Raw genomic sequence first — 27,897 nt, 5'->3', positions numbered from 1 at the left:
TGCTTTATCTCTTTATTCATCCATTTCACGCCTACCTTATTTAATCTTCTCACCCTTGGAATACATTTAGACATTGCATCTACTAGATAGTTTTTGAAACCCCCACCCCCAGCTTCATTGATCTCTTTTCCAGCTAACTCCTCATTCCATGCTACACCTGCAAGCTGTCTCCTGAGCTCTTCTTAATCACCCTCCCCTTGTAGTTCCACATATACCCCTTTTCTTACAGAGGTCGTCATACCGCTGGCAACCGCCCAGGTAATCACCACATGGTCACTTTCACCAATTAGTCGGTGATTTGACACTTCATTTATAATTTCATCCTCTGATGAGATGACGAAATCCAAGACCCTCAATCCTCGTGTGCCCTTTGTTACACACTTTTGAGGTAGTTATCCCTCATGGACTCAAGAAACTCAATTTTCTTTACTTCCAGTTGCTATCTTATTATTCTAGTCTATATTGCCAAAATCTCCCATAATGATCACTCTTTTCTTATTTGCTTGGCTAATTTGATTATGTATTTCATAGTCACTACCATCCGCATTTCCTGGTCTATAACAACATCCAACCAAGTATTTGATTCCATTCATGTCTATCTCACACCATACAGCCTCAAAACTGCTGGCACTATTTCCCTCTTGCATCTCTACTTTGTATATAATTCTTTCTCTATCATCAATAGCACTCCCCGCCCCTCCCTTTTTACCCCTTCCATCCTCACGAAACATATCATATCCTTCCATCTCTATTCCTGTTAGGATGTTGTACTCATCTAACCATGTCTCACTTATTCCAACAATTTTTGGGTGAACAGACTCGATTAGTGCAACCATTTCATCTGCCTTGTTTTTTACACTTCTAGCATTTGTATTTAAACACAACAGCTCATTCTTGGATCTACAGCTAGTTCCACTGATAACACTCATTTGATGATCTCTCCATGCTCGACTGGGGCCATTTTCCTTTCTGCTTATTCATTTTAGAACCCTCTTCAATTCCAACTGTGTCCTCTTGATCCCAGGTCATCCCATTCCTTTCCCATCTACACATGCTCTCACATCCTCTTGGGGCATCCACCTTTCCCACACTGTGTATCCCTGTCCACCCTTAGCCTCCCCGTTTCCCTGCTCCTCTTTCACACCCATTCTCTCATTTTCAATACTCATACCACTCACTTCCCCATTCATAACCACCTCTTCAATCTCTCCTGTCGTACTCTCTTGCTCTTCAGCATCATTTCCCACTTGATCTGATTCATTGTCTGTACTCACTTCTCTACCTTCCAGCAACAGTCTCTCCAAATGACTCACACCATAACCACTCCAATGCAGTCCATCGCTCCCATACAGTTCACTTCTTCCTTCAAACTCATTCCACACATTAACAAATTGTACCCCCTTCTCCTCACACATTTCAGCCAACATACCATTCATAATCCTTGCTCTCCGCCTTATCTCACCACAGTCATATCTAGGCAACACATTTACTACCTTTCCTGTCACACTATTCTCTTTTATCCGTCTAAGCAGCGTCCCGATATCCATTCTGACGTGCCCTTTGTCTTCTGTCAAGTCATTTGTACCTATTAAACCATCAACTCCTTCACTCGCTCCCTCCTCATATCCAATGCCTCAATCACTCTACTCATTTTGCTGCCTGGGAAACATACCGTGTGCATTCTCTCATCCAGCACACCTTTAATAATGGAGTCACCATACAAAGTGACTCGCTTGTCGTTCGTTAAAACGATTCGAGTGAAAACGATTAAAACAAATCAAGTAGGTACAAGCTTTTGTACCTACTTGATTTGTTTTAATCGTTTTCACCTGAATTTTCTTAATTTCACTCTGCATCCATTTCATCTCTTGCATCATCCAACCGAATTCAACTTTCGAATCTCACGTCACATTCTCTCTATCATTTAATCTTTCTAATTTTCAAACTCTTGACTCTCTCTTCACACTTTCACTCTCATTCATCCTTTTGAGGAGATAGATACTTCTATCTCCTCTCTTTTTGCCTGTCTGCTAGTTTTTGAAGTCCATAGATGGTCAGTCTATTCTCAGAGGAAGCATTCCATAGACCTGTCAATCTTTGTCACTCACCTCTGGATTTGATTCTCTTCACCACTTCATCCCTACAGAATCCAGCAGTTCAGATCTGTGGACAGTAGTCCAGATGTGGCCTTATTGAAACCTTGCATATAGGAGTAATAACTTCTTTCCCTGCTTATTAGCGTGTTCGACCATGTAATCTTTATTAAAATAACTTTCACAGCTTACGTATGTAACAAAAATTGCCAGCAAAGGTTGATCGATTGGTAGAGCCTCTGCTACTAATGACCAAAAAGTTAAGCAAGTCTGAGTGCTGTTAGTAGTTGGAAGGGATCAATCGTTCGATGCTGTTGGCACATTCTCTTCAATGAGTCTTTGGACTCCCTGGAGGTGTCACATAATAATAATAAATTATAGAATTTATTGAAAAACTTCCAATATATTTCATCCAACATTATGTGGACATCGTAAGAGAGATAGACTGTTAACTATATTCAAAAGATGGATCATAATAATGAGTCATAAATCATGTGTATAATTGCAGTAAGTTGCATAGATAAAAAATTATTTAAAATAATTATTAATAAAAAATGTATGAACAATTAATAGTTATCACTTCTCAAAACTTGGATACTGGCATACAGTCTGATCAATTCAGGTTCAGTCAATTTCTTATCATTTCACGTTTCAAGGAAAAGGCAATCAAATTTGAATTGGCTGGAATGAAGTTTTGTCTGGTTCCAAAGATTTCTGTGCTTAGTGTCAGTATTGTGAGAATCTGTTGACATCTATCTGATATGTGATGATAGAAATTGATAATTATCATCCTTTACTAAACTACAATCCGATGTGAAAAGAATTTAAATAGTCTACCTTAAAAGAACCTTGGAACAAATAGCAAGGATTCTTCGTGAATTCAATCTATATGCTCCCTTCAAACCAGCTAGGAAACTTGTCTTTCTTTCAAATTAATAATTACTTTAAACTTATGAGTGCCCATTTTGCTAAAAGCTATCGACCCAGTGTATGCAACATTGAGTTCACTGCTACCTCTTCACTGGATGAAGAAACTCAGGTGTATAAAGAGGAGGTATTAGAGCTGTTCCACAAACTGAATAAGAATTCAGCAGTAGAGACTGATGGGATATGAGCATAGGTGCTAAAAGATTGTTCAGCTGAATTGGCTATTCCTTTGACCAGGCTATATAATTTGAGTCTCAGAACAGGGAGGATTTCACAGGAGTGGAAAGAATGTATGGTAATCCTATTGCACAAGGGTGGTGCAAAGACTGATGTATCCAACTATTGGCCAATCACTATCTCAGGAGTGGTGGTGAAAATTTTGGTAAAATTGGTTAGGGCTTGCATTCGGAAATGGATTGACAGTGAATCTGTACTTTTCAATGAATAGCATGGTTTACTAAGGGAAAGTAATGTTTTAGCAACTTATATTCTATAACAAGGGTGGCCACAACGTGGCTCGCTAGCTGCATACAGCTCGCGTCCATGCATCATGCATGCTCTTTACGATCTAACAGGAAAAAGTAAACAAAAAAGAGAAGGGGAGATAACAAAAAAGAGGAACAAAATAAAAAAAAAGAGAGAAAAACAGGTTTTTACTTCAATAAAAAAAGTTTAATTCGAAACACATTAAATAATGTTTACTTTTAACAATTAGAATGATTTCAAAGCCGAAATACGATAATTTTAGTTACTTATTTATTAGTAGAGGCCTTCCTTGTATCCATTTTCTTAGTAAGCTCCTTAAAATTAGGTGTGTAATTAGTCAAAGCAGTTCTTACAGTTTTGTTACACCACGCCATGCGTACACTCACTTCCGTACCATTGCATTGATCAAAGGCTGTGGTTCTTCTAAGTCTTACTGGAATTATTTTGGCTCCAAAAGGATGCGTAGTTGGTCACCCCTGTTCTGTAATATTGTTACCATTTAGCTAGACAAGGGGAATGGATGCACCATGATACTTTTGGATTTTGCTGAGGCTTTTGACAGAATACACCATGGAAGACTGTTGCAGAAATTGGAGAATATGGGTTTGGACTACAAAATATTAGCATGGATAAGAGGATGGCTGACTGACAGATATCAAAAAGTAATATGTGGGGGGTGTGTCTGCAAGATTAAAGTAGCCAATGGTGTACTACAAGGATTTGTCTTTGGGCCACTGTTATTCAATCTATATGTTAATGACATTGGGACACCTTTGACAGGTGACATACAGCTATTTGCTGATGATGCAAAGATAGGCAGGATAATCAGGAATGTGGGTGATATGCAGTACACCTCCGAATCAAAAAATGAGAATAATCAAATAAAATGTGTTGCATGATTTGCAATTCTAATACCACTGTTGTCGTGAATACCTCTGAGTATAATCATAAAATTAATATCTTAAGAGATAAATCAACCTACAGTGTTATCAGCAGGGATCCAACAAAAGTCAAATCAGTAAATTAAATATTAGACAACAATGTACAGTTGTTGGATGCCACTACTGTTGAGAAGTTACATTGTGCTGATCTACCTCATCACTTGGTCTTCCTAAAATACATAAGGATGACAACCCAGTAGTGGACTGTATTGGCTCTCCCACTTACTACTTTGTAAAACATCTCTCTCTTGTCACCTACAGACTGGCCTTACTAGCTTTTATATCAAAAACAGTCTTCAAAGAGAAAATAAGAGATCTACATTTGTCTAATGACATGATTATGATTTCTTGTGATATATAGTCTTCCTATTCATCAATATACCATGACAAGAAACTCTTCAGTTTTTACAATCGGATTTCCCAGAAAACATTGTCAGCCTATTTAAATTTACCTTCAGTTCAGGCTATTTTATATGGCGTAATAATTGTTCACACAAATAGAGGAACAGCAGTGGGCAGTCCTATCTCACCAACCTTAGCTGATTTTTTCATGGAACATCTAGAAAAAGAATTCTTTGACACTATATTTCCTTATTCTCGTATATACGTAGGCTGTTCAATAAGTAATAAGACTATATTTATACAGAAAACAGATTACCTTTAATCATCATCATTTACATGGTCTTTTTCGAAGTAACTACTGTGAGACGCGATGCATTTGTCCCAACGTTGCGTCCACTTCTTAAACACATGTGAGAGTCCGTTTTTTGAGAGTTGTTTCAAAACCGCCTCTGCAGCTTTTACACGTGCTTTGTTGCTTTCGAAATGGCGGCCTCTTAGTGGTTTCTTTAGCTGAGGAAACAGCCAGAAATCGCACATTGCGAGATCAGGACTGTATGGAGGGTGTGGTAGGGTGTTGTTCTTCTGCAAAACGTCCACTACACAACCAGCAATATGTGACCTTGCATTATCGTGGTGCAGTAAGAAGCCATTCTTCAGCAATGGATGCTTCCTTTTGACGTGCTTGATGATAATCACTGCTGTGTTGATCATTGTCTCTTTGATGGACGTTGAAGGTCTTCCCTCACGTTCAAGATCTTCCACATTTTGCCTTCCTTCCTTAAAAGTTTTATACCAACGAAAAACACTTGCCCTCGACACTGCTTCATTGTGGAAAGCTTCACGTATCATGTTAAAAGTGTCCGATGCCAATTTTTGCAAACGCACACAAAATTTAATTGCATAATGCTGTTCCAAGGACGCTTCCATTTCAAAGACTGGTCGCACCGCGTAGGTGTGCCGATGAGCACTTGCGTTTAGTCACGTGACACTCTGGCACATCAGCCCGTATACGCCATCTATCAACCTCTTTTGTTAATACATACAGCAACATTTCTTTATTCCACAGAAATTAATATTGTGATGAGTGGTTTCGCCACAGTAAAATTAGTCTTATTACTTATTGAACAGTCCACGTAGTTATGTTTTATTGATGATATATTTGCAGCTTAGGCCCGCACTAAGTCAGAATTGCTTCAGTTCCTAGAGAAAATAAACTCCTAATACTCCCATATAAAGTTTACTATTGAATGTGTATCCAATAACCGGCTGTCCTTTTTCTCTACCGTAATAATTCTTAATCCCACAGGCTGTGTTGAATTTTCAATTTATCGGAAGCTGACCTTTACTGGCAGATACATTCAATCATCCTCTCATCATTATTTATCACACAAAATGGGTATTATCAAGAGTCTTGTACATAGAGTTCATACGATCTGCTTCTCTGATCCCCTTTAGCTAGATGAACTGAATAAAATTGAAAGCAGTTTATGTAATGGATATTAACAAAACTATCATTCAAAAAATTATTGATAATTGTCATCCTTCTACCAGACTACAATCCAATGTGAAAAGAATTTTAATATCCTACCTTAAAGTAACCGCAGAACATAGCAAGGATTCTTCATAAATTCATCTGTATGCTTCCTTCAAACCAGCTCAGAAATTGTCTTCCTACATCAACAAAGGATACATTACCACCTCTTTCCTTATCAGGTGTCTGTCAAGTACCTGGCTGACTGACTGGCTTTCTGCCTCGATTAGAATTTCCTCGATTAGAATTGCAGAACATCAAGAATATATTGCATTTTTGAAATCTGACAGGTTTGGCCTTACTTCTGATGCCATTGGCACCAGGCACAGAGATCTTTGGAACCAGACATACTTTTTCACTCCAGCCAGTGGGTTTTCATCCCGCAAGCAGACAAACCAGCCCCGTGAACACACAGGCTACAGTCATAGGATATATAGTACTTAATCCCTCATTAGGAGGACTCAACCAGTCCTAAGGGGCAGTCGAAGAACAGGGGAACCCCCACATGAATAAAAAAAACTCCAGCCAGTTCAAATTTAATTGCCTTTTCTTTAAAATATGTGAAATGCTAAGAAATTGTCCATACTTGAATTGATCAGACTGTATGCCAGTATCCAAGTTTTGGGAAGTGACAACTGTTAATTGTTCATAATTTTTTTTAAATGAATAATTATTTTAAATATTTTTTTACCTATGCAACTTGTTGTTATTATTATTATTATTACTTGACACCTCTGGGAGTCCAAGGACTCATCGAGGGAGGGCATCTGCTCTACAGCCCTGACTCCACCACTCAATCCACCAACTACATCAACACCATCTACAGCCAACCACTACTATTTTCACAGTGGAATTCGAACCCACAGCCTTTTGGCCAGAACGGATATGCTAATCACTCGGCCAACCAGGCCAGCAACTTATTTCAGTTGTTCCTTTAAACTCTTATCATATACTTCTGCTGTGACTGAGACACAAGCTAATATACACATGATATTTATGACTCGTTATTATGAATCATCTTTTGAATGTAGTTAACAGTCTATCTTCCTGACAATGTCCACGTACTGGAGTTTTTGAATAAATTCTATATAATTTTTGTTACATGTGTAATCCATGAAAGTTGTTTTAATATGTCTAATGTACATGTTCCATTAAAGCTATTAACCATGTAATCTGATGTGCTGTTTTGGCTACCTTGTCACTATAAGTTCTAAACTTAAACTCCCTGTCTACAGTCACCTCCAAATCATCAGTTACATGCCGTTCAGGTCTATCAACATAGCTTGTGATCTCTTCTGTTTCCCAAAGTGCATCATCTTACACTGGCCACATTAAACTGTCATCCGTTTACTTTTGCTCATGCTTTTAGTCTATTTAAGTCTTCCTGCAGGATGTCTGCATTGCCTTAATTTCCCAGAGATGTGAATGTAGTGCTGTTGAACTTAAAAGGCAAGGTAAGCCAGGTACTATTGATGGCTTAGGATGAACACTCACAGTGAGTCTTCTGTCCTCATCTTTAAATAAAAGCGATACTAAAAACAGTGATGGTATCAGTTCCAAAATTGTTTTTGCTTAATATTTTACATTCCTTTCAAAGAGAGAGAGATGAGAAATTTATCATCATCATTGAACATGGATGGATTCAAAAGATGGCTCGTATTGGGGTATGCATCTTATTACGTTTGTCATATTCATACTTAAAATTCACCCATGGTCTCTGTGCACTCACTTCTTCTTACTTTGATATTGCAGTCTGCTTACTGAAATCAGTGACAAGTTTAAGAGGAGGCCACTTGTATTTCTACTTTCCTTCCTCTGAAAGCTCTTCCGTGTTTTGTCTAGTATGTTCTATTCATCAGTTTATATATTATTAATAAAAGTGTCATCAGACTTTCATTGAATCAGCACATTGTTCTCATCAAATATTCAAATATATTCAAATAATTCAAATTAAAAAATATTCAAATATTGTGTTTGGAACACATTGATGGGACGTTGCATCCTCTATGGGAGGAGTTATACTGGAGGAAGTAGGGGAGACGAGATCTCGGGGTTGATGATTGATAGAAACCTGAAATTTAGGGGACATATTGCAAAGGTAGTGAAGGTAACACAGAGGATTGCTGCAATAATGAGAAGGACACTGACCTGCAGAGATAAAATGGTTATCATTCCGTTGTATAAGACTGATCAGATCACACTTAGACTATTGTTCTTAGATCTGGTCCCCAGGATTTGAAGGGGATAAATTAACTGTGGAAAGGGTACAAAGACGGATAACAAAGATGGTGTCAAGACTGTACAATGTTAGTTATGAGGATCAGCTGAGGGAGTGTGACTGCAGAGTTTGGTGGATAGAAGAAGGAGAGGTGATATGATTGAGACTTTTAAACTGTTGAGAGGTGGTTGACACTGGGGAGTTCTTTCACTTGGTTGAACAGTGGGAAGGAGTCATGACATGGGGCCATCACTGGAAGTTACTAAAGGAAACTGTGAGCAAGAGGGTGAGGAGTGGTTTCTTTGCATGGAGGGTGGTTGAACCATGGAATGCATTGCCTGATAGAGTGGTGAGAGCGAGAACGGTCAATGTGTTTAAGGAGTGATATGATAGACTTTGTGTTTCCTAGTAGGGACCTCCCTCGAGTCTTGATAGACTTGTGTTTCTTAGAAAGGACCTCCCACGATGAGTCTTTTGACTCTATGGAGGCCTGAATAATAATATTCAAATTATACCTTCTGTCTGCTTAGTTGGTTTGAATTATCTGTTATTGTCTAGATTTGAATGATATGCATGCATTTATCTCATTAATTTATTTTTAGTGAATGGCTGAACTGCACATTATTGGTCAAATTATTGGAGCAAGTGGATTTGTAGACCATAATCTTTTTTGCAAATGGAATGTACATGCAGGTAATATAGCCATATTGTTTTGAAATTATTACCTGAATAATATGCTCACTATACTAACTGAGCACTACAGTTATTATTATTATTTTTAAAATCAGACTTGAGTTTTCTAAAATTGCACTTTTATTGCTTACCTTGTCACAATGTACATGGTGTTTTGTCTTTATATATGCATAAAAAGAATTCTTCAGATAGTTGCACATAAAAATACATGAAGAAATTCTACTGAATATTAAAAATAGAAAACTGATCTAATACAATTAATCTATTAAACTAAACTAATCTATTAATGCTTGATAGAATGCTAATCATGCTGATAACATAATTTCGTTAGCTCATAATTGGGTTTAATGGAATAATAGAGCACAGAGAAATAAATAAACAGGTTTAATCATTCTGGGAGCGCTGGCGTAGCTCAGTGGAAGCGGAGTTTGTACTCCGTGGCTCTTGACCACACGAAGGAAGACTTGGGTTCAAATCTAGGCTCTGACTAGAGGAACATTTTCTAATTCTTTTTTCAACCAGTTCCCAAGTTAATCAATCTCTAGCACAGGCAAGTGGGTTTTTTCTCCCAGAAACTCAGGATTTTTGTCCTGTAAAGTCAAGAAAATTGACTATCTAACCTACACTATTTTCAGACTTTAAAAATATTGTGTTCAGGCACTTGTTAGCCATCCCTTCACTGCATGCCGATTAAATTAGTTAGAACCTTGGACCTATCTCTGATTGGTTACCAGTGGAAATTGAACTGTCCACTCAGTCTCCAAAAGTTAGGACTAAAATGGCCTTGCCTATACAGGAATAAAAGGCGTTAGCTGATTTTTTCTTTTTAATAATCATTCTGATATTTTGTATCTGTCACAGCGATAGGGGTACAATATAAAAATTGTAATGACATCCAAAAAAACAGGTGCAAGAATATGACTAGGAAGCCTAAAGTTGTATCAAATGCGCACCCTCTATGGACTGTTGGCTAGCTGTAGCTGTTACATGAGAGGTCTAAGAATTAATGTTCTCCACATATAAGTTTAACACAGCCATATTTATTTAGATTAGGTTGCTATCAGCTGTTGATTATAAAAAAATTCTTTCAATTTTGTACTTGCAGGGTAAAGCATAGTAATTATTTTCTTTCATTTGATTCTGTGCAAGGTATCCAGGGCACATGTTCAGCTAGACCTGACTGACCATAGTTGTAGTTGCAGACATATTTCTTGTGTTCTCCAAGGCAGATGTTTGCAGTTCTCCGAGTTTGTCTATTTTGTAATATAATTTCTTGATAATGTTTATATGTTCTGCCATCTTCTACCATAAACAAGCGGAACCAATTATCTTGGAGGTATAACATTATTATTATTATTATTATTATTATTATTATTGTGTAACACCTCCAGGGAGTCTAAAGACTCATCAAAGGAGAGTGTGCCAACAGCATCGAACAATCGATCCCCTTCCAACTACTAACTGCGCTCAAATTTGCTTACATTTTTTTGTGAGCCATTAGCAGCAGAGGCTCTACCAATCGACCAACCTTTGCTGGCAAAGGCTGGTCAATTCATGCATGCATCTTATTTGTTGGAAGTTTTTTTCAGTTAGTTATACTATAAATTAAAGATGGCAGGAATTTATATTGTTTGTTTAATCCTTTATCCAAGTGTAAGCAATCAAAGTTTGTGTGTGAATACAAATAGGCCAGTCATGAAGACACTTCATGCACAAGCTTACTCTTGGATAAAATTAAACCAAGAATATAATTTCTTGGCATCTTTAATTTTTAGGATAACAAAATGAAAAAACCTTCAGCATCTATCCCTGATCCAGAGTATTTTAATAATAAGTTGATACACCTTTTCACTATTATATGGGAAATATATAAGTTCTGCATTACTTCAACCTAGGTATCTCTTCTAGATCTTGCTTCCAATGATGACATTTATTAACGTTTGTCTCTAGGCTTGCTTGCTTGCTTCTTGGGGAGTAGATGCTCTTCTTGGTGACAGGCTTTTCCTGTCACTCACTGGACCCATCACTGAGTTTCCTGTTCTGAAGTGATGAGTTTAGTAGTGATACTTTAGGGTCACTCAGTGAGACTAAGAGTGATTTGTAGATCATTCACAGTTTTTGTAGAGGTATCCCCCACACTCTAGCATACCTCAAAGATTGAAACTGGTTTAGATAGTGACCCTTCCCATAATGCTTAGCATTATACATGTCCAAAAGGGAGTGTGCTTTGTTATCATTATTGTAAGGGCACTTACATGGACTCCAAAGACTCATTGTGGGAGACCCAAACTATCAACACAATATCAGTCATACCCCTCCTTGAAACCATTAACAGACAATCACTCAAAACTTGACTCAGGCAATCCATTCACTACTCTCCAAGCAAAAAATCTAGTCCTGATGCCTTTGCTAACCACACTCTTACCCAACTTCCAGGGATGACATCTTGTCTGCTCTTTGTCTCCAGGTGCCAAAACATTTCTCTTGCTTCAGTACTATGAAATCCTTTAAGTAGTTCTGTCATATCCCCCTCCCTTTTTTTTTTCGCCTACCAACCAACTTTTGCATCCAAAACCATTAGTATAGGGAACATACATAGACTACTCACCATCCTCATTCCTAGAAACCTAGGTGACCAGACCTGAGCATATTAAACCAAATGCAGTCATATTAATGCTTTATAAAGCTCTTATCTTTGCTTGTTAGTGTGGTCTTCAATTACCAAGTAATCCTGTGAGTAATTGTGGCTGCTTTAGCAATAAGTCCTCTAAACTTCACTCTATCTACTGCTACTACCATTCTCAGATCCCTGGCTTCGTCACTTTCCTAGAGTACAGTTCCCTCAATGTGGTATATAGCTTGTAATCTTTATATCCCAAAATGCATAACTTTACACTTTTCCACTTTAAATTGACATCCATTAATCTTTTCACATACTGTCAGCAAAATCTACATTGCCTTGATTAACTAATTACCCTACCCAACTTTGCATTATCAACAAACAACTAATATCTCCCTTCAAATTATTTTCAATATCATTTATGTCCAAATTAAACAGCAGTGGTCCAAGCACACAGTCCTGCAACACACCACTAGTCACCTAACTTCTCCTGTATTCTACTCCTCCATATACTAATTTTTGGTATCTGTCCATAAGCCATCCTTTTATCCATCCCCATTTGTTGCAGTTTGCATAATAGAGTTCCATGTGGTATCCTGTCAAATGCTTTTGCAGAATCCAGCAGTATCATCTTTACCCAACTCGGCTGTTACTCTTATAAAAAGTTAATTACTAAGGCATGACCTACCCTTAGCCAAGTGTAAGCAAACAAAGTTTGCTTACACTTGGCTAAATGGTTAAACAAGAATATACTTTTTAGGATATTTAATTTATAGTGTAACCAAGTGGGAAAACTTTCAACATCTATACATATCTGTTGGCCCAGTTCCAGTCATCTACTCAAAGGAAAATAATCAGTGACTCAATTTCATTCCTAGAAAAGCAGACAACAGCTGCCACCAGGGATGTGCCAAACACAAGCTCCAACCAACTTTCGAATGAGATTAAAACCTGATCCATGAAAAGAACAGAGCCATATAAAGCCAGTACCACAGAATGCTCACCCTAGAACACCGACAAGTATTCAATAGTGGGCTACAAAGAAAGTTTGATTATGCACTTAAAAACTATTGAAATGAACAGTGGGAGACAAAACTTCAGTCCTTAAACAGAGGACCAGATGCTTTGGAAAGTGACCAAAGCTCTAGGCACAGACCATAAACCTCTACCGCCAATCTGTGGTGAATGTGGTCTGGTTTACCATGGTGTAGACAAAGCTGAAGCTGTTGCCAACATCCTAGAGAAGCAATGTAGCCCAAACTACACCTTTTGGGCTACATTGCTTCTCTAGGATGCAGGTCTAGACTTCATCAGTAAAGTACACCCAGATGCATTGTATGCTAAAATGTGCAGAGTACATAAACCCTATTCAACTGACATTACCTGCTGAGGTACATGAAATCATCACCAAACTTAAGAATAGGAAAGCACCATGCCCAGGTGGGATTTCTAACAAAATCATCAAATGCCTGCCATATAAAGCTGTAATGCACATTGTTGCTATTATTATTGGAAGAACCTTGCTATGTGATTAAACTGTGCAGATGTGTTCACCATATTGTCCAACATCCAGACATACTGAAATCAGTGAAGCCTAATGACAAAAAAAAGTTTTTATTTGATCACTAATATACAAAGATATAAACCAACTACTTCCACCACAAACTGTGTGACCTCTTCAGAAAAAAATAATAATAAATGTATGGCCAGCAAATGTAAAATATTGGATAATAATTGAAGCTTGCAGTAACTGCTGTAATATAAATAATGGAAATACGTGGAGACAGTGGAAGGTAGCACACCAGTAATCCACTTTCCAGCATTATTTGGAGATAATTAGCTGTAAAGTCAATCTGTCATGTGAAGAGATCTGATGAAGAATTTCCAAATGTTGCTTAGAATCAATAAGATGAAAGTTTTATCTTTAGCTGAGCCTAGAAAAGTAGATATCTTATTGACAGGATGGAAGGACATGATTTAGCTAAGAGATCTAAATTGTTTGGCTATGCCGTCCGAGATGTCTTTTAACATAGGGAATGGCAAAACAACGGACCACCATCTCTATTACCACTATAAGCAAATAACATGAAACTATAATTATTTATTATCTTGTTGACATATGATTTGGTAAAACTATTAGTAAGGTAGGTGGACTTGATGTGATTTATTTCTTGGGAAAGCAGAAATTCAGTGGAGCAAAGAGTGTCCTTCATGTACTAAAGTCTTAATGGTGCCAGATTTTTGACAATTATGATGGTGTGAAAGAGAATGAATGTAAAGTTCATTATGTGTTTACTTTCTAAAAACTGAGAAATGAAAGCTATCATTTGGTTGATGAAGTAATAGGAAATCTAAAAAAGGTAACATTGTTCTCTTCTAGCTCAAGTGTGAACTGCTTTAATATAGATACAATAGCAGCAATGAAACACGCATACACAAAAAAAGACAAGCCTTTATAAACTGAAAGAGCTATATACGTTTGTCCAGAGAAGAGTTTTACAAACACCAATGTCTGTTGTGGGACTCAAACCCATGACCTTTTGGTTGGAGAGCAGGTGTGCTATCCATTTGGCCAACCAGACTGAGTGAGTAGCATAGACAAACCAAAGGAGCAGGGAATCTGGTAGACACCAGGAAGGTTGAGTGGAGAAAGCTTGTCTTTAAGTGAAGAAAGGAAGGCAGAAATTTTCCCGACAGAACTAAAGGATGCTGCAATATTAAGAAGTTTTGAAACTTTAGCTATACATTCAGAAATCCCTTTAATATATGTGAGTGGAATCCAAGATTTCACTCACATATATTCCAAGATCCAAGTGGAGATCTAGAGATAGGTTGTTTAAAACTATTAAAGGCTTTCTTGATAAAAAATTCATGAAGCATTTTTTCTTAAAAGCGGATTTGATATCAATTCAATTCTTGCTGCTAAAGGTCTTCAGAGGAAAAAAATTTACAGCTAATAAATTTATTTCACATAAAATTAAGTTTTCACCTTTAAGTGATCTTATCGATGAACTCTTATAGAACTGTATATGCCGAATCGCAAAAACATCATCGACATATACCATAAGGATGGTTTAGGAAGGATGCTATTCAATATTCTTGTGTAGAGGCTTAAGTGCTGTGAGGACATTATGTTGGAGGTTTAATGGATTTTTTGGACAGACAGGCAGATCAGCATCCATCCGCCTAGAGGAACACAAGTCGTACATCGTTAAACACAACTATGGCCATTCAGGCTTGGCTGACCATGTTTTGGACACTACCCACAGAGTATCATGGAAGAAAACCACCATGCTCCACCACAGCAAATTCAAGAAAGAGAGACTTTTCTTAGAAGCAGCAGCAGCTCTCAAAAACCAACCAAATCTTAACAAATACGGTTGCATTAAGCTTCCGAAGATTTGGGAAACAGTCATCACCAGAGGTCCCACCTTACATTCCAGGCCACCTACAACTGCCCTTAGAGGGCGCTCCACCTAGATAGGACTTTATTGTCACCCACGTGGTTGGGCTTAGTATTGTAAGTTTTTGTTTGCATGTTACATTAATTGTCTTTGTAATCCCCGTAGATGTCCTAGTGACTAGGACGAAATATAGGAAGTATTAAATTCTATTTTAATTCTTTTTGAGTGTTGTAAAAAATCCATTAAACCTCCAACATAATGTCCTCACAGCACTTAAGCCTCTACACAAGAATTCTAATCATCCATGGAGAAGAGTTAGCACGCAAATCCAAGCAATACAGTAAGTCAAAACTACGACTATCTAGACAACTAAATAGGCTGGCCTTTTTAAAAAGATGTCGGGATACAAGAGTGATATTGAAATGTGTTAAAATGAAGATTAATTTCCATTCCAAAAAAGCACTCCGGATATATAAAGTGCCAGCTTAGCATTACTACGCGAGCAAATCGCCTCTACTCGTGCCGCCCTCGCAGTGACGAACGCCGCCATTGGCTCCTTACAAGCGGAGCTCTCCACCGTTCTTAACCCTGAACTTTGGGCGATTCTCTCTGACATTTCGGAAACTTCCGCACAGAGAGAATTTCAGAAAATAAAAAACAAACACGTCAAGAAATACAACAACCTGGTTAAAGACAAACCACAACCACAAATTCAACCGCTCCAGACAGTAATAAACCTCTCGTCCAAAAGGCTCAACGATGATGCCGTCAGCGCCCTTTGCCTTCGCCGTAATTTTGCCGTCGCCCCGAAAGAAGTGCCAGTGCTCGATGTAATGGTTAACGTCAAACGGGGGATCGGTCGCTTACCGTCGGAGGTAGCCAACAACATCAGACTCGACGTAGCCAACATCCTCGTTCACTCTTCGCCTTCAAAAAGTAACTTATCTTATTCCCAACACATGGCTCTCCAGAAACTACGCAAAGAAAAAAGTATCGTCATCACCAGAGCGGATAAAGGTAATGCCACAGTTGTCCTTAATACTAGCGAATACAATCGTAAAATGAACATTATCCTCCGCGATCGCGCTACCTACATCCCGCTAGAACACGACCCCACAAAAACACAAGTTAAGAAATTAAAAATCTTACTTAAAAAAGTAACCTCCTGGCCCCCCGACGTCACGAGAAAACTTAAACCTTTCTGCTCCCGTCCCCCCCCCCCCCCGAATATACGGTTTACCAAAAATCCACAAACCTAATTCCCCACTCAGGCCTATAGTAGATGCCACCAATGCACCTTGTTACAGACTGTCTAAACAGCTGGCCAACTCTCTGTCCCCCCTCACCGGAAATTCAGCTTCCTATATAAAAAATTCGACCCACTTTAAAGCCCTCACAGAAAATTTAACCTTGAATAATACAGACATATTAATAAGCTTTGATATCTCCTCCTTGTTTACCAATATTCCCTTAACTGACACTTTATCTCTCTTAGAAAACATTTTTCCCTCTGACATCTTAGATCTCTTTTCCTTTGCCATCAACTCTGGGTATTTCGCTTGGAATAACAAAATCTACAAGCAGATAGAGGGAACCGCCATGGGCTCCCCCCTCTCACCCCCCCTTGCCAATTTCTATATGGAAGATTTCGAAAAACGAGCCATAGACTCAGCCCCACTCAAACCTTCTATCTGGCTAAGATATGTAGATGATGTGTTCTCTATTTGGCCTCATGGCCCAGACACATTAGATTCCTTCCTTGGTCATCTCAACAGCCTACATCCAAGAATCCAGTTTACTATGGAAAAGGAAAAGAACAATTGTTTACCCTTCCTAGACACCTTAGTCACGCGCCTGCCTAATGATACACTTGCCTTCACTGTATACAGAAAACCCACACACACAGGCAGATACATTCACAAACTCTCCCACCACCACCCCTCACAACAATATGGCATCATTAAAACTCTTACCAAGAGAACCCACAATCTTTGTTCCAGTGGAACCGCCCTCACTACTGAGCTTAACCACATACACAGAACTTTCCTCTCCAATGGCTACAGCGAACACAGCATCAATAAAATAATCTTTGGACAGACAGGCAGATCAGCATCCATCCGCCTAGAGGAACACAAGTCGTACATCGTTAAACACAACTATGGCCATTCAGGCTTGGCTGACCATGTCTTGGACACTATCCACAGAGTATCATGGAAGAAAACCACCATGCTCCACCACAGCAAATTCAAGAAAGAGAGACTTTTCTTAGAAGCAGCAGCAGCTCTCAAAAACCAACCAAATCTTAACAAATACGGTTGCATTAAGCTTCCGAAGATTTGGGAAACAGTCATCACCAGAGGTCCCACCTTACATTCCAGGCCACCTACAACTGCCCTTAGAGGGCGCTCCACCTAGATAGGACTTTATTGTCACCCACGTGGTTGGGCTTAGTGTTGTAAGTTTTTGTTTGCATGTTACATTAATTGTCTTTGTAATCCCCTTAGATGTCCTAGTGACTAGGACGAAATATAGGAAGTATTAAATTCTATTTTAATTCTTTTTGAGTGTTGTAAAAAATCCATTAAACCTCCAACATAAAGCTATTCAATATGTTGTTCAAATCATTCCTTGAAATAATTTGGTAATGTGGGAGAAAGAAGACTACCCATTGATGTATCCTCAATTTGTTGGTGTAGTTATTTTGGCATGTGAAGTAGCCAGAGTGAATGTCAAAGTCAAATAGGTTGACAATATCTGCTGGAAAATCTTGCTTGTGGAAGTTAAGTGTTTTATCTAATGTTTGTGAATAAGGATGCAATATCTATGCTAAAAAGGATCCAGTAATAAGCTAAACATGTTCTTTCTTCTGTATTATGCGTGACTTTTCTGAGATGTTCTTTCTTTCTTTTTTATCTCTTAAGAAAGGCCACAGGAACAAGGAATTCTGTGAATTCCAGGATGTTTGTAGAAGAGGTTATTGTCTTGAAGAGCATAGGAGGCTATTTGCAGTATGAATAGGTTTATATATATCACTCTGATATGAGATTTGAGGTGATTAGCGATTTTGCTTGAAAGCCTACTAATGGATTGGATCAAAGCTGACTCTCGGTAGTTCATGTCAGGATTTGGTTAGTTGCAGGGATGATTGGAGAATAGTTTTTTTTTTTTTTTTTTGACCATTTTTCTCCAATATCCATTAAGAGTGAGTTGGAGTAGAAGTTGCAGTTCTTCATTTATCTCTATCCTAAAAAATGATGAAAGACAGTAAGATATAATATTAATGCAAAGTTGGAATAAGCCATTTGGGTATTCGAGGCAAAGTATGAAAATCATATGTACTCTTCCATTGAACATATGAAATATTTTATTATTATTATTTTTATTTATTTATTTTGTCTCCCATCCACAAAGATTATAAAACATAGAATACATTAGTACTATGCATTGGTTAAGAGTTTTTCTTTTTCAATTTTCTTTTTTATTTTATTATTTTCTTTTTTACATAATTTGGAAACTACTGTAGAGACTAAACATGGAACTTTTTCAAGCCACTGTAAACCATGGAGGTCTTGGTATTTCCTCATTGTGATGGTTAGTAACTAGATTACTTCTGTCCAGATTACAGAAATTTTCTATCTCCTCTTCAGAGGTATGTTTTGCTGCCTTACAGATGATTACAGATGAAACTTTGGATGGGTGCTTGATGGAAGGACACTGATTATGACTGCCTTGACTGAACAAAGGACCATTCAAAGATGGCACTGCATTACAAGAATCTAAACATGTTTCCTCTCAGCATCAATGGATCATAGATAGCACTCGCTTCCTGCCTGGTTTTGAATATATAGATTTAATTAAGACAGAATCAATGCTCTGCCAACTCAAGCTCGTACAACTCGGGGAAGAAGTGAGGACAAGAACTGTAGAGCAGGCTGTGTCAGACTATAGAAAGAAACTTTGGCTAGTGTGGCTCAATGTTGTTATCGCACACATGGAGTATGGGGTCAGAATAGGTTAAAGAACAAAGGTTGGAAAACAACAGTAGAACCCTGCTATAGGACTAAGATTAGACTGAGAAAGCCTGACCTTATAGTAAAGAAAGGAGATGCGTTAGTCATTATTAATGTACAAATTGTGGTACTGGGAGACCACTCACTATCCTCCATCATGAGAAAGCTTCCTACTATGCTGAAAACAAGACTTTGTACAGCTACTTCAGGAAGAACACATCACACCAAAATTTACCTCTATAACTGTATCTTTTAAAGGTGTATGGTGTCAGCAGTTATATGGACTTACTAAACCTTTGGATTCTGTCAAGCTGATTTCAAGATACTCTCCTTGCATGCCTTGCAGGGCACACTGGCAGCACCAAGAATGACTTCTCAAATTCCCAGGTATTGTTGGGGCCTAAGCCTCTTCTGGTCCTACATGTGGAACCATAGTATTTAGCACTGTTTCAGTGCAAAGTTAGAAAATAAATAAATCTAATCTCACACCAAGTGATTAATTTCATCTTCCACCTGAAAACAGTTGCATTCATCAATACCCTCACAATGTGATTTCAACCTTTGGCCTGTTATTTGGAAAGTGCATATGCTACCCACTCAGCCAACAAGGCCAGCAATTTTATGATGATGACAAATTTCTGATATTAAAATTGTTTATCAAGCAGTGGCGGCCAGTGAAAATTTTAAGTGGGGGGTGCTGCATATGCAAAAAAAAAAAAAAAAAAAAAAAATTCTAATCTGTAATGAATTTATTAATAAATAAATTTACATATTAAAAATTGCTTTATTAAAAATATTTCATCCTCACCACGAACAAACATCAATAATAAAAGTTTCGTATAGCAATGACAAGCACAAACGTATATCGGTGTTAGATTGCAGTACTTTTGTTTTGTGTAACGATAATTGAAAAAATATAATTCTTTTCATATTTTCAACAGTGACACTCATCATAATTCAGCCCTGTATCTATAATAAATAAATAATTATATATGTTATTTTAACAAAATAAAATAAGATTTACAAAAAATAGTTCATGATGCACACGCAATAATAATAAACGTTTCATATCTCACAGAAATAACATGTGTAAGGATACTAAAAATACACTGCCGTTTGGGCAGTGTCTGAATGACGTAATATGCAATGACAAGTGCAAATGAATATTGGCATTAGATTGCAGTGCATCTGTTTCGTAATCTAAAGCATTAATCGAATTAACGCTTTTTAACTATTCAATCAGTGTCAAAACATAAGCTGTAACCTTTAACATGTTGTATTGCATTTATATAATGTTGTAAGCATTGTTATTATTTATAAACACAAACAAAATTTAAAATTTTCATTTTTTCCTTGGGGGTGCTGCAGTGTCGCAGTGCTTATGTACAAGCCGCCACTAGAATGCCACAGGAAAGCAGCCATGACATGGCTGCTTTTCTGTGGCATTTGTCTTGTCTAAAAACTGATAGGATGTTGAATGATATATATTTTGTTATTTACTAACATTCAGAATGCTATGCATGGATTTTAATGTAATGATTAAAATTTAACACTTGTTTTACTATGAAACAATATATTTTACATTTATTCTGCCAAAACAAGTGCAAGAACTTTGATGTTCTCATTATCATTTTTATGATTTCTAGGTGGTGGATGGAAAGTTATAGAAGGATTGAAATCTGGTCAAACTCAAGTAGATAATCCACACAGTGAAAGTATAGCTTATTGGTGTCATCCTGTTGACATTCATTTTACGACCAAGGGAGTGCAAGGTGATGACATTCTTTATATAAAATTGCAGCATATGTATCATCATCATTTGCCTTCAAGGAGTATATGAAATTTTATGATAATGCTACATAATTTTGCATTATTACTAGCCTAATATAAACATTTTTTCCAAATTAATATGCCATTCGATCCATCTACAACATGCTTGTCATATCTTACATTTTGATCCTCTAAGACAGCATGTCTCAATGTTTTCTGTGGTCAACAAGTAGGCTATGAGAGTACAGTATTTATATATATATATATATATACAGTTGACCCTTAAGCAACATCAGTTCGAACTGCATGGATCCACTTATATGCAGATTTTTTTCAATAAATATACTGAAATAATTTTTGGAGACTTGCAACAATTTCAAAAAACTCAGGCGAACTGCATAGCCTAGAAATTTTTTTTTCACATTATCTTTTCATTTTTGATGTCTAGTGTTAGTAATAAGTATAACATGTACAGTATTGTGTATCATATAAGACAATATTGATGTAGGTACTGACAGACAGACAGATGATTCATCTTGTAAACTTATGGTATCGATAAATAGCATATAAATGTATTTTCTCTTCCTTATGATTTTTTTAATAACATTTTCTTTTCTCTATCTTACTTTATTATAAGAATACAGTATATAATACATATAACATAAAAAATATATGTTAATCGACTGTTTATTGGTAAAGCTTCTGGTCAACAGTAGGCTATTAGAAGTTAAGTTTTTGGAGAGTCAAAAGTTATACACGGATTTTCAAAAACATCGCGGAGGGTCTTCATCCCTACACCCTGTATTGTTCAAGGGTTCAGATGCATTTTAATCATCATAATCAAATTCCTGATATGTACCATCAGGGAGTGGACAGGATATTACAATAGTACTACATGAAAAAGTTACACCATTACTAACTTCCAATCAACAATTTTTCTCCAAATTAATCTGTTTTTCTGTCAAGACTCTGACATTATCAGACCTTATATCAGATTTTTTTTTTTTTTTTTTTTTTTTGCCAACCCAGCAAAGAAAACACTTGTTTTTCTAATCTTTCCCCTCCCATTCTATTTAAATGACCATACCATTGAAATCAGCTCTGTTAACACATTCCTGAATGCTAACAATGGCAAGTTCTTTCCTAATATTTTCTAATATGATAGTGCCATTAATGCCATCTGTTCACATCCCTAATCTTTATCAGAATTCTCATATCTGTGGTCTCCAGTCTTTGATTAAGTATTTTATTTCTAACCCAGCTCTCAGATTCATAAGTTAAAACTGCTTTGAACACTGTCTTTTATACAGCTGATTTGGTGTTTTGACTAATTTCTTTCTTATTCCATATAAATTTATTCAGTTGACTTCCTATCATAACCAGCTTTACTAATTCTGTTCTCTATTTCCATATTTATTTTTTTCTATTTCTTAATGACAATTTATCCGCGCGGTTAGCCTAGTGGCTTTGCGCTTCGCAACCATATGCCTGGGGAAGGAGTGTCCTAGGTTCGATTCCCGTCCACGACGTGAGGAGCTTAAGGATCTTCCTCAGCCATAGCCAAGTTAGCCGGTCTTGGGCGTGGGCAGCAGGGTTTTTTCTGCCAGTTTATCTGGGGTTTTTCATCCCGCAAGCAGGCAAACCGGCCCCGTGAACACACAGGTTACAGTCATAAATACTTACGGCAAGGAAGGCAACGGGAAACCACCTTGCTCATAATCATCTCTCCCTAGAATGGTAGCATATAGCTACCCTCCCCAGGCCGTATGGGAACCAGAAGAATGACAATTTGCCCATTGTCACTAAAAATTGTTCCTAAATAGCGAAATGTTAGTTTCTTACATTTTTCTCCATATTCTCTAAGAGCACAGGCTGTCTTACTTGCCAAGAATTTTCTGTACTCTGTTCTTTTCCCTGACTGCTTCTTTAACTTCCTTAGTCCACCAGTTCTGATTTTTCTATCCTAACAGACAACTTCACCACACTTTCTTTCTGGCTGAATCAATCAATGTTTTTCATCAGGGTTTGTCACTGCATTTCCAAGGGTCTTATGTTCATCCTTCTTTGATTTTTTTTTGAATAATGTTGGTGTATTTGAGTTTGCAGTTCACCTATGAAAGCTGCTTAACTTTGATTTGTTTTAAAATTTTCTTACACACTTTTCTTTTCAGTATGAGATTCTGTTAAACTGTTCAAAATTAGATAGTGGTCACTTATTATTTCAAATCTTTAGCATTTTCTTGTGTACTGAACCAGTGGGGAACATCACTGTCAACAATACAATAGTCAATGAGACTTTTCTTATTTCTTGCACCTTCTCTCCATGTGAATTTGTGCACATTTTTTTGTGTTGCAACATGGTGTTAGTAATAACCAGTCCATGTCCTGAACAGAAATCCAACAGGTGTTTACCATTATTATTAGCTTTGCTCTTTCTTCCAAATATTTCCAGAACATTTATATGTCTCGCAATCATTTTTCCTACTCTGCTGTTTAGATCTCCAACAAGGACCAGTTTTTTCTTTTTATTGTATTAACTTATCAACTGCCTTCTCTAATGCCTTGAAAAATTCTTCCATTTCTTTCTTAGTAGAACCTTCCGTCAGATATGTCTCTCCAGTTCCTCATTCTGATATTTGCCCAAATCACTGTACTTGATATTGCTTGCCATTCAAGAAGATTATCCTCATATAGTGTTGAATACTACAGCTACTCTTTCTTTTCTTTGATTGTCATTGCCTGAATATAACATTTTGTATTTATTGCTTACAAAGATCTCACCTGTTTTTGTCTTTGTTTTGGTAATACCTATTATGTTGAGCTGATACTTATCCAATTTTTCTGCTAGTTCCATTTCTTTTCAATTGATGCGTCTTACGTTGATAGTACCAATCTTGAGCTCTTTTGAGTTGGGATGTGTTCCAGGATTTTTTCTGCTGACTTTGCACCATTCATCCTAGTTTCTCTATGAAACCAATGGCAGGTAGAAGGGGGCCATGAAATTCTGCCATGTTATACCATCATTTTGTATTGTGGTTTAAGCCAGTAAGAATACGGTTTGGTCAGCTAAATCCCAAATTGCCAGCCCATCCTTGTTTGTTCAGTATCCAGGTAGCTACTTAACAGGCACCACAAGAAGGTAAGGGTTGGGCTTTAGGTCAGAAGTCCTAGTCAGTTCTTCGCATTCTTTAAAAGGCTATGTAGAGGTCTCTTCTCAGTTATAAAGATTTGACCCTTAAGCATCCCTATGCAGTTTAAAATATGATATATTAAAATCCTATTAAGTTAAAAAGCGTTTTTACATAATTCATTTAATTTCAATATAATAATAATAATAATATTATTATTATTATTATTAAGAGAGAACCTCCAGGGAGTCAGAGACTCATCGAGGGAGGCCATATACTATACACACCAGCTATCGTACTTATTCTTGAATTCATTCACACTACTTGCACTCACAACATCCAAAGGCAATCCATTCCAATTATGCACCACCCTCTGAGAGAAAAAACTTAGCCCTCACACCCTTCTTAGCAGCCTTCATTCTCAGCTTCCATGGATGCTCTTTTGTCCTTTCCCCACCTCCATAAATTGAAATCCTGTATGACCCTTCCAGAAGTTTGTAAGTCAGTCATATCATCCCTCTTTCTCCTGTTTGCTAGTATCTGCAGTCTACAAATTCTCAGTCTGTCTTCATAATGAGTATTCCACAATCCTGATATCATTTTTAATACTCGCCTTTGTACTCTCTCCAATATATCAGAATCACAACGAAAACCAGGAGATCAGACCTGCACACAATAGTCCAAGTGAGGTCTTATCAACGCCTTGTAAAGAAAAAAAATAATATCCTTATCTTTACATGTGATTGTTCGTTTCAGCATTATAATTAACTTTTGAGTTGTATTTGCAATCTTAGCCACATGGCCCCTGTACTTCAACTTCCTATCTATTAATACTCCAAGATCACTAGCCTCATCAGTTTCTTCTAGCCTCATCCCACCAATATAATATGACATTGGATATCTAATCATGCCAAAGTGAATACTTTACATTTACTCACATTGAACTGACACCCATTTTCAAATGCCCACAATTCCAGCCTATTCAAATCATTCTGCAAGTTCTGCATATCAGCGGCATTTCTGATTACCCTACATATCTTTGTCATCAGCAAATAGCTGTATGTGGCTTGTCAAATCCTTCCCAGTATCATTAATATACAGATTGAATAACAGTAGACCAAGCACTGATCCTTGTGGTACACCACTTGTTACCTTAAACCTTGCAGACTCAGATCCCATGTATACCACTTTTTGATATCTGTCAGTCAGCTATCCTCTTATCCATGCTAATGTTGTATAACCCAAATCCATTTTCTCCAATTTATGCAACAGTCTACCATGCTGTATTCTGTCAAAAGCCTTAGCAAAATCCAAAGGTATCATGGTGTATCCATTCCCCTTGTCTAGTTCAATGGTAACATCTATAGAATGTGAGCAAGTTGCTAAAACATGACTTTCCCTTAGTAAACTCATGTTGTTCATTGCAAAGTAGAGATTCTCTGTCAATCCATTTCTGAATCCTAGTCCTAACAAATTTTTCAAAAATCTTCACCAGCACGGTATCCGGAGAGTTAACTGAAAGACAATTCATCAAATGCAATTCATCGAACGACAATTTATCGAAAAAGCAATTCACCAAATAAACAATTCATCGAAAATCAGTTAATCAAACAACAGTTAATCGAAAAAGCAATTCCTCGAAAGGCAATTCACCGATCAGCAGTTAATTGAAAACGCAGTTGTTCGAAAAACAATAATTCATCGAAAAATCACAATTCAATGAAAATACAGTTCACCGAAAAATGAATTATAAGGCATGTGGGGTGAAGATGTGTGTGCAATTTTTTTTTTTGTTTTGTTTTGAATTGTTTTGAGAGGGATATATATTTCAGGTCACTTATATACTGTAAACTACTATTTATCCGACTTCGTTTGGAAAGTGATTTTTTGGGGGGGCATACTGGTTGCAGTGAATGATATCCACTGAGGCAGATATATTAGAGATGTTAAACGAACATTTCATTTCATAAATGTATTTCATCCTCGTGAAAATAACATCCTACAGAACTTGAGGTCAGTGGGGAGGGAGGAGGAGGAACACTGATGGTAAGTGAGTTGGAGGTATACACGAGGAATTTAATAAACTTGATATCAATCAGCATGTAGGACTTGTTGATATATCAACATGTGTCTCTGCGATATCTCAGAAGAGGAAGTCGCTAGTAGTGTGGTGAAAGGACCAGTTGAAAGTAACAAGCTGTACGGGGGGGGACTGAAAAGTTCTGATAAACACCTAGAACAAAAATGATGTTAAAACATCTGATATAAGGAAACACCTATGTTTCCTGAAATCGTAATAATTATTGTTTTTCATTTAGGATATGTAAGAAAACATGTTAGTGGTTTTGAAGAAATTCAAAAACACAGAGGTGCAGGCCATCAGGTTTTTTGTGCTGCAAGAAAAGTCTGTAACTGAGATTCACCAAACGTGTGAGAATTTTCCTCATGGACACTTGAGTTTTTCATCTTGCGTGCAGACAAAAATAAGTACATGGCATTCTTCATAGTTGGTGGATGAAGTGGTGGAGATGGTGAGTTGTAGAGCAACGGCTCTTCCTCAATTACTTGTACTCCTGAGAGGTGTACAGGGCCGTTGCCAGATTAGATCATGCCGTGAGGCAAACAATTACATATCCCTGATGGATTATAAGACAAAAATATAAGAAAGTCTCCAATTACTGTTTTGTTTTCATTACAAGGGAAACATTAATGCAAAATGATTACATAATAATATTAATTAAATGTTTGCTCCACGGGGATATTGCACAATGAAACTGTTTATAAGCTCTTCTAAATTTAAATTATAAGCTATGTCCGCCTCTATCGATATAGTTGCTAGACCAGCTAATTCTTTCTTGGGTCATTGCTGTTTGCAAATAATTTTTAATCAGTTTAAGCTTGGAAGAACTTCTTTCCACACTTGCCACATATTAACAGGAATTGTTAGCGTAGCGATGACACCTACCGTAATATGGCTGAACGAGCGCCCTTATTAAGCCTCACTGTGAGGCAGGCTGCCTCTATGCTACACCCTGTCGATGGTACTGGGTATACATCCTGCCTTCCATCATACAAGGATGGAAGGTTTTTTCTTCCCTGAAACTTTGGTTTTTCTTGCCGAAAAACAAGTGAACCGAATAGGAAAACACACGCAGTGATTTAAGGCCAGTTGCTTCGGCCTTAATTCAAAACAACTCAACCCAATTACAATTTCCTTTAGCACTGTGTTTTCTAACTGTGGTCTGCCAACCACTGGCATCTTTCAGAAGTCGAATAAGACTTCCAGCCGCTGCTCATCTAAATATAACAACAGATGAGTATGCTTCAAAAAGGTTTATAGGTTTCTTTTTTTACAACTTTTTATTCATCGTTTCTATTTTATTATTTTCCTCGAGACTATTTTAACCTTTTTTTTTTTAGCAAGCTGCACCAATAAAATATTTTGGGAAAATTTGGAGAAAAGAGCAAAGCTAATAATAATGGCAAATATCTGTTAGATTTTTGCTCAGGACATGGACTGGTTATTATTAACACTATGTTCCAACATAAAAATGTGCACAAATTCACATGGAGAGAAGAGGCTAGGAATAAGAAAAGTCTCATTGACTATGTTATTGTTGATAGTGATGTTTTCTCTCTGGTGCAGGACACCAGAGTGTACAGAGGATTTGAAATCGGAAGTGATCACTATTTAGTCTTGAGCAGGATAAAATTGAATTTCATATTGAAAAGAA

At 37.2% G+C, this 27,897-nt stretch overlaps 1 protein-coding gene across 1 annotated transcript in view; it reads left to right on the top strand.

Moving 5' to 3' along the window:
* LOC150102578 (B9 domain-containing protein 2-like) overlaps nucleotides 1–27,897 on the top strand; it is a 74,778-nt gene that overhangs the window by 14,877 nt on the left and 32,004 nt on the right. Inside the window, exons 2-3 of the mRNA XM_090398939.1 lie at nucleotides 9,141–9,231; nucleotides 20,912–21,037. Of these exons, the coding sequence (XP_090255065.1) occupies nucleotides 9,144–9,231; nucleotides 20,912–21,037 (214 nt within the window). The 5' untranslated portion in view covers nucleotides 9,141–9,143. The remainder of the gene's footprint in view (nucleotides 1–9,140; nucleotides 9,232–20,911; nucleotides 21,038–27,897) is intronic.

The sequence above is a fragment of the Typopeltis vanoorti genome, chromosome 10 (assembly GCF_054136105.1).
Source record: "Typopeltis vanoorti isolate ZY-2024b chromosome 10, IOZ_Tvanoo_1.0, whole genome shotgun sequence".
NCBI classification, from domain to species: domain Eukaryota; kingdom Metazoa; phylum Arthropoda; class Arachnida; order Uropygi; family Thelyphonidae; genus Typopeltis; species Typopeltis vanoorti.
The sequence above is the reverse complement of the archived record's forward strand: the minus strand, read 5'-3'. Positions and strand labels throughout refer to the sequence as shown.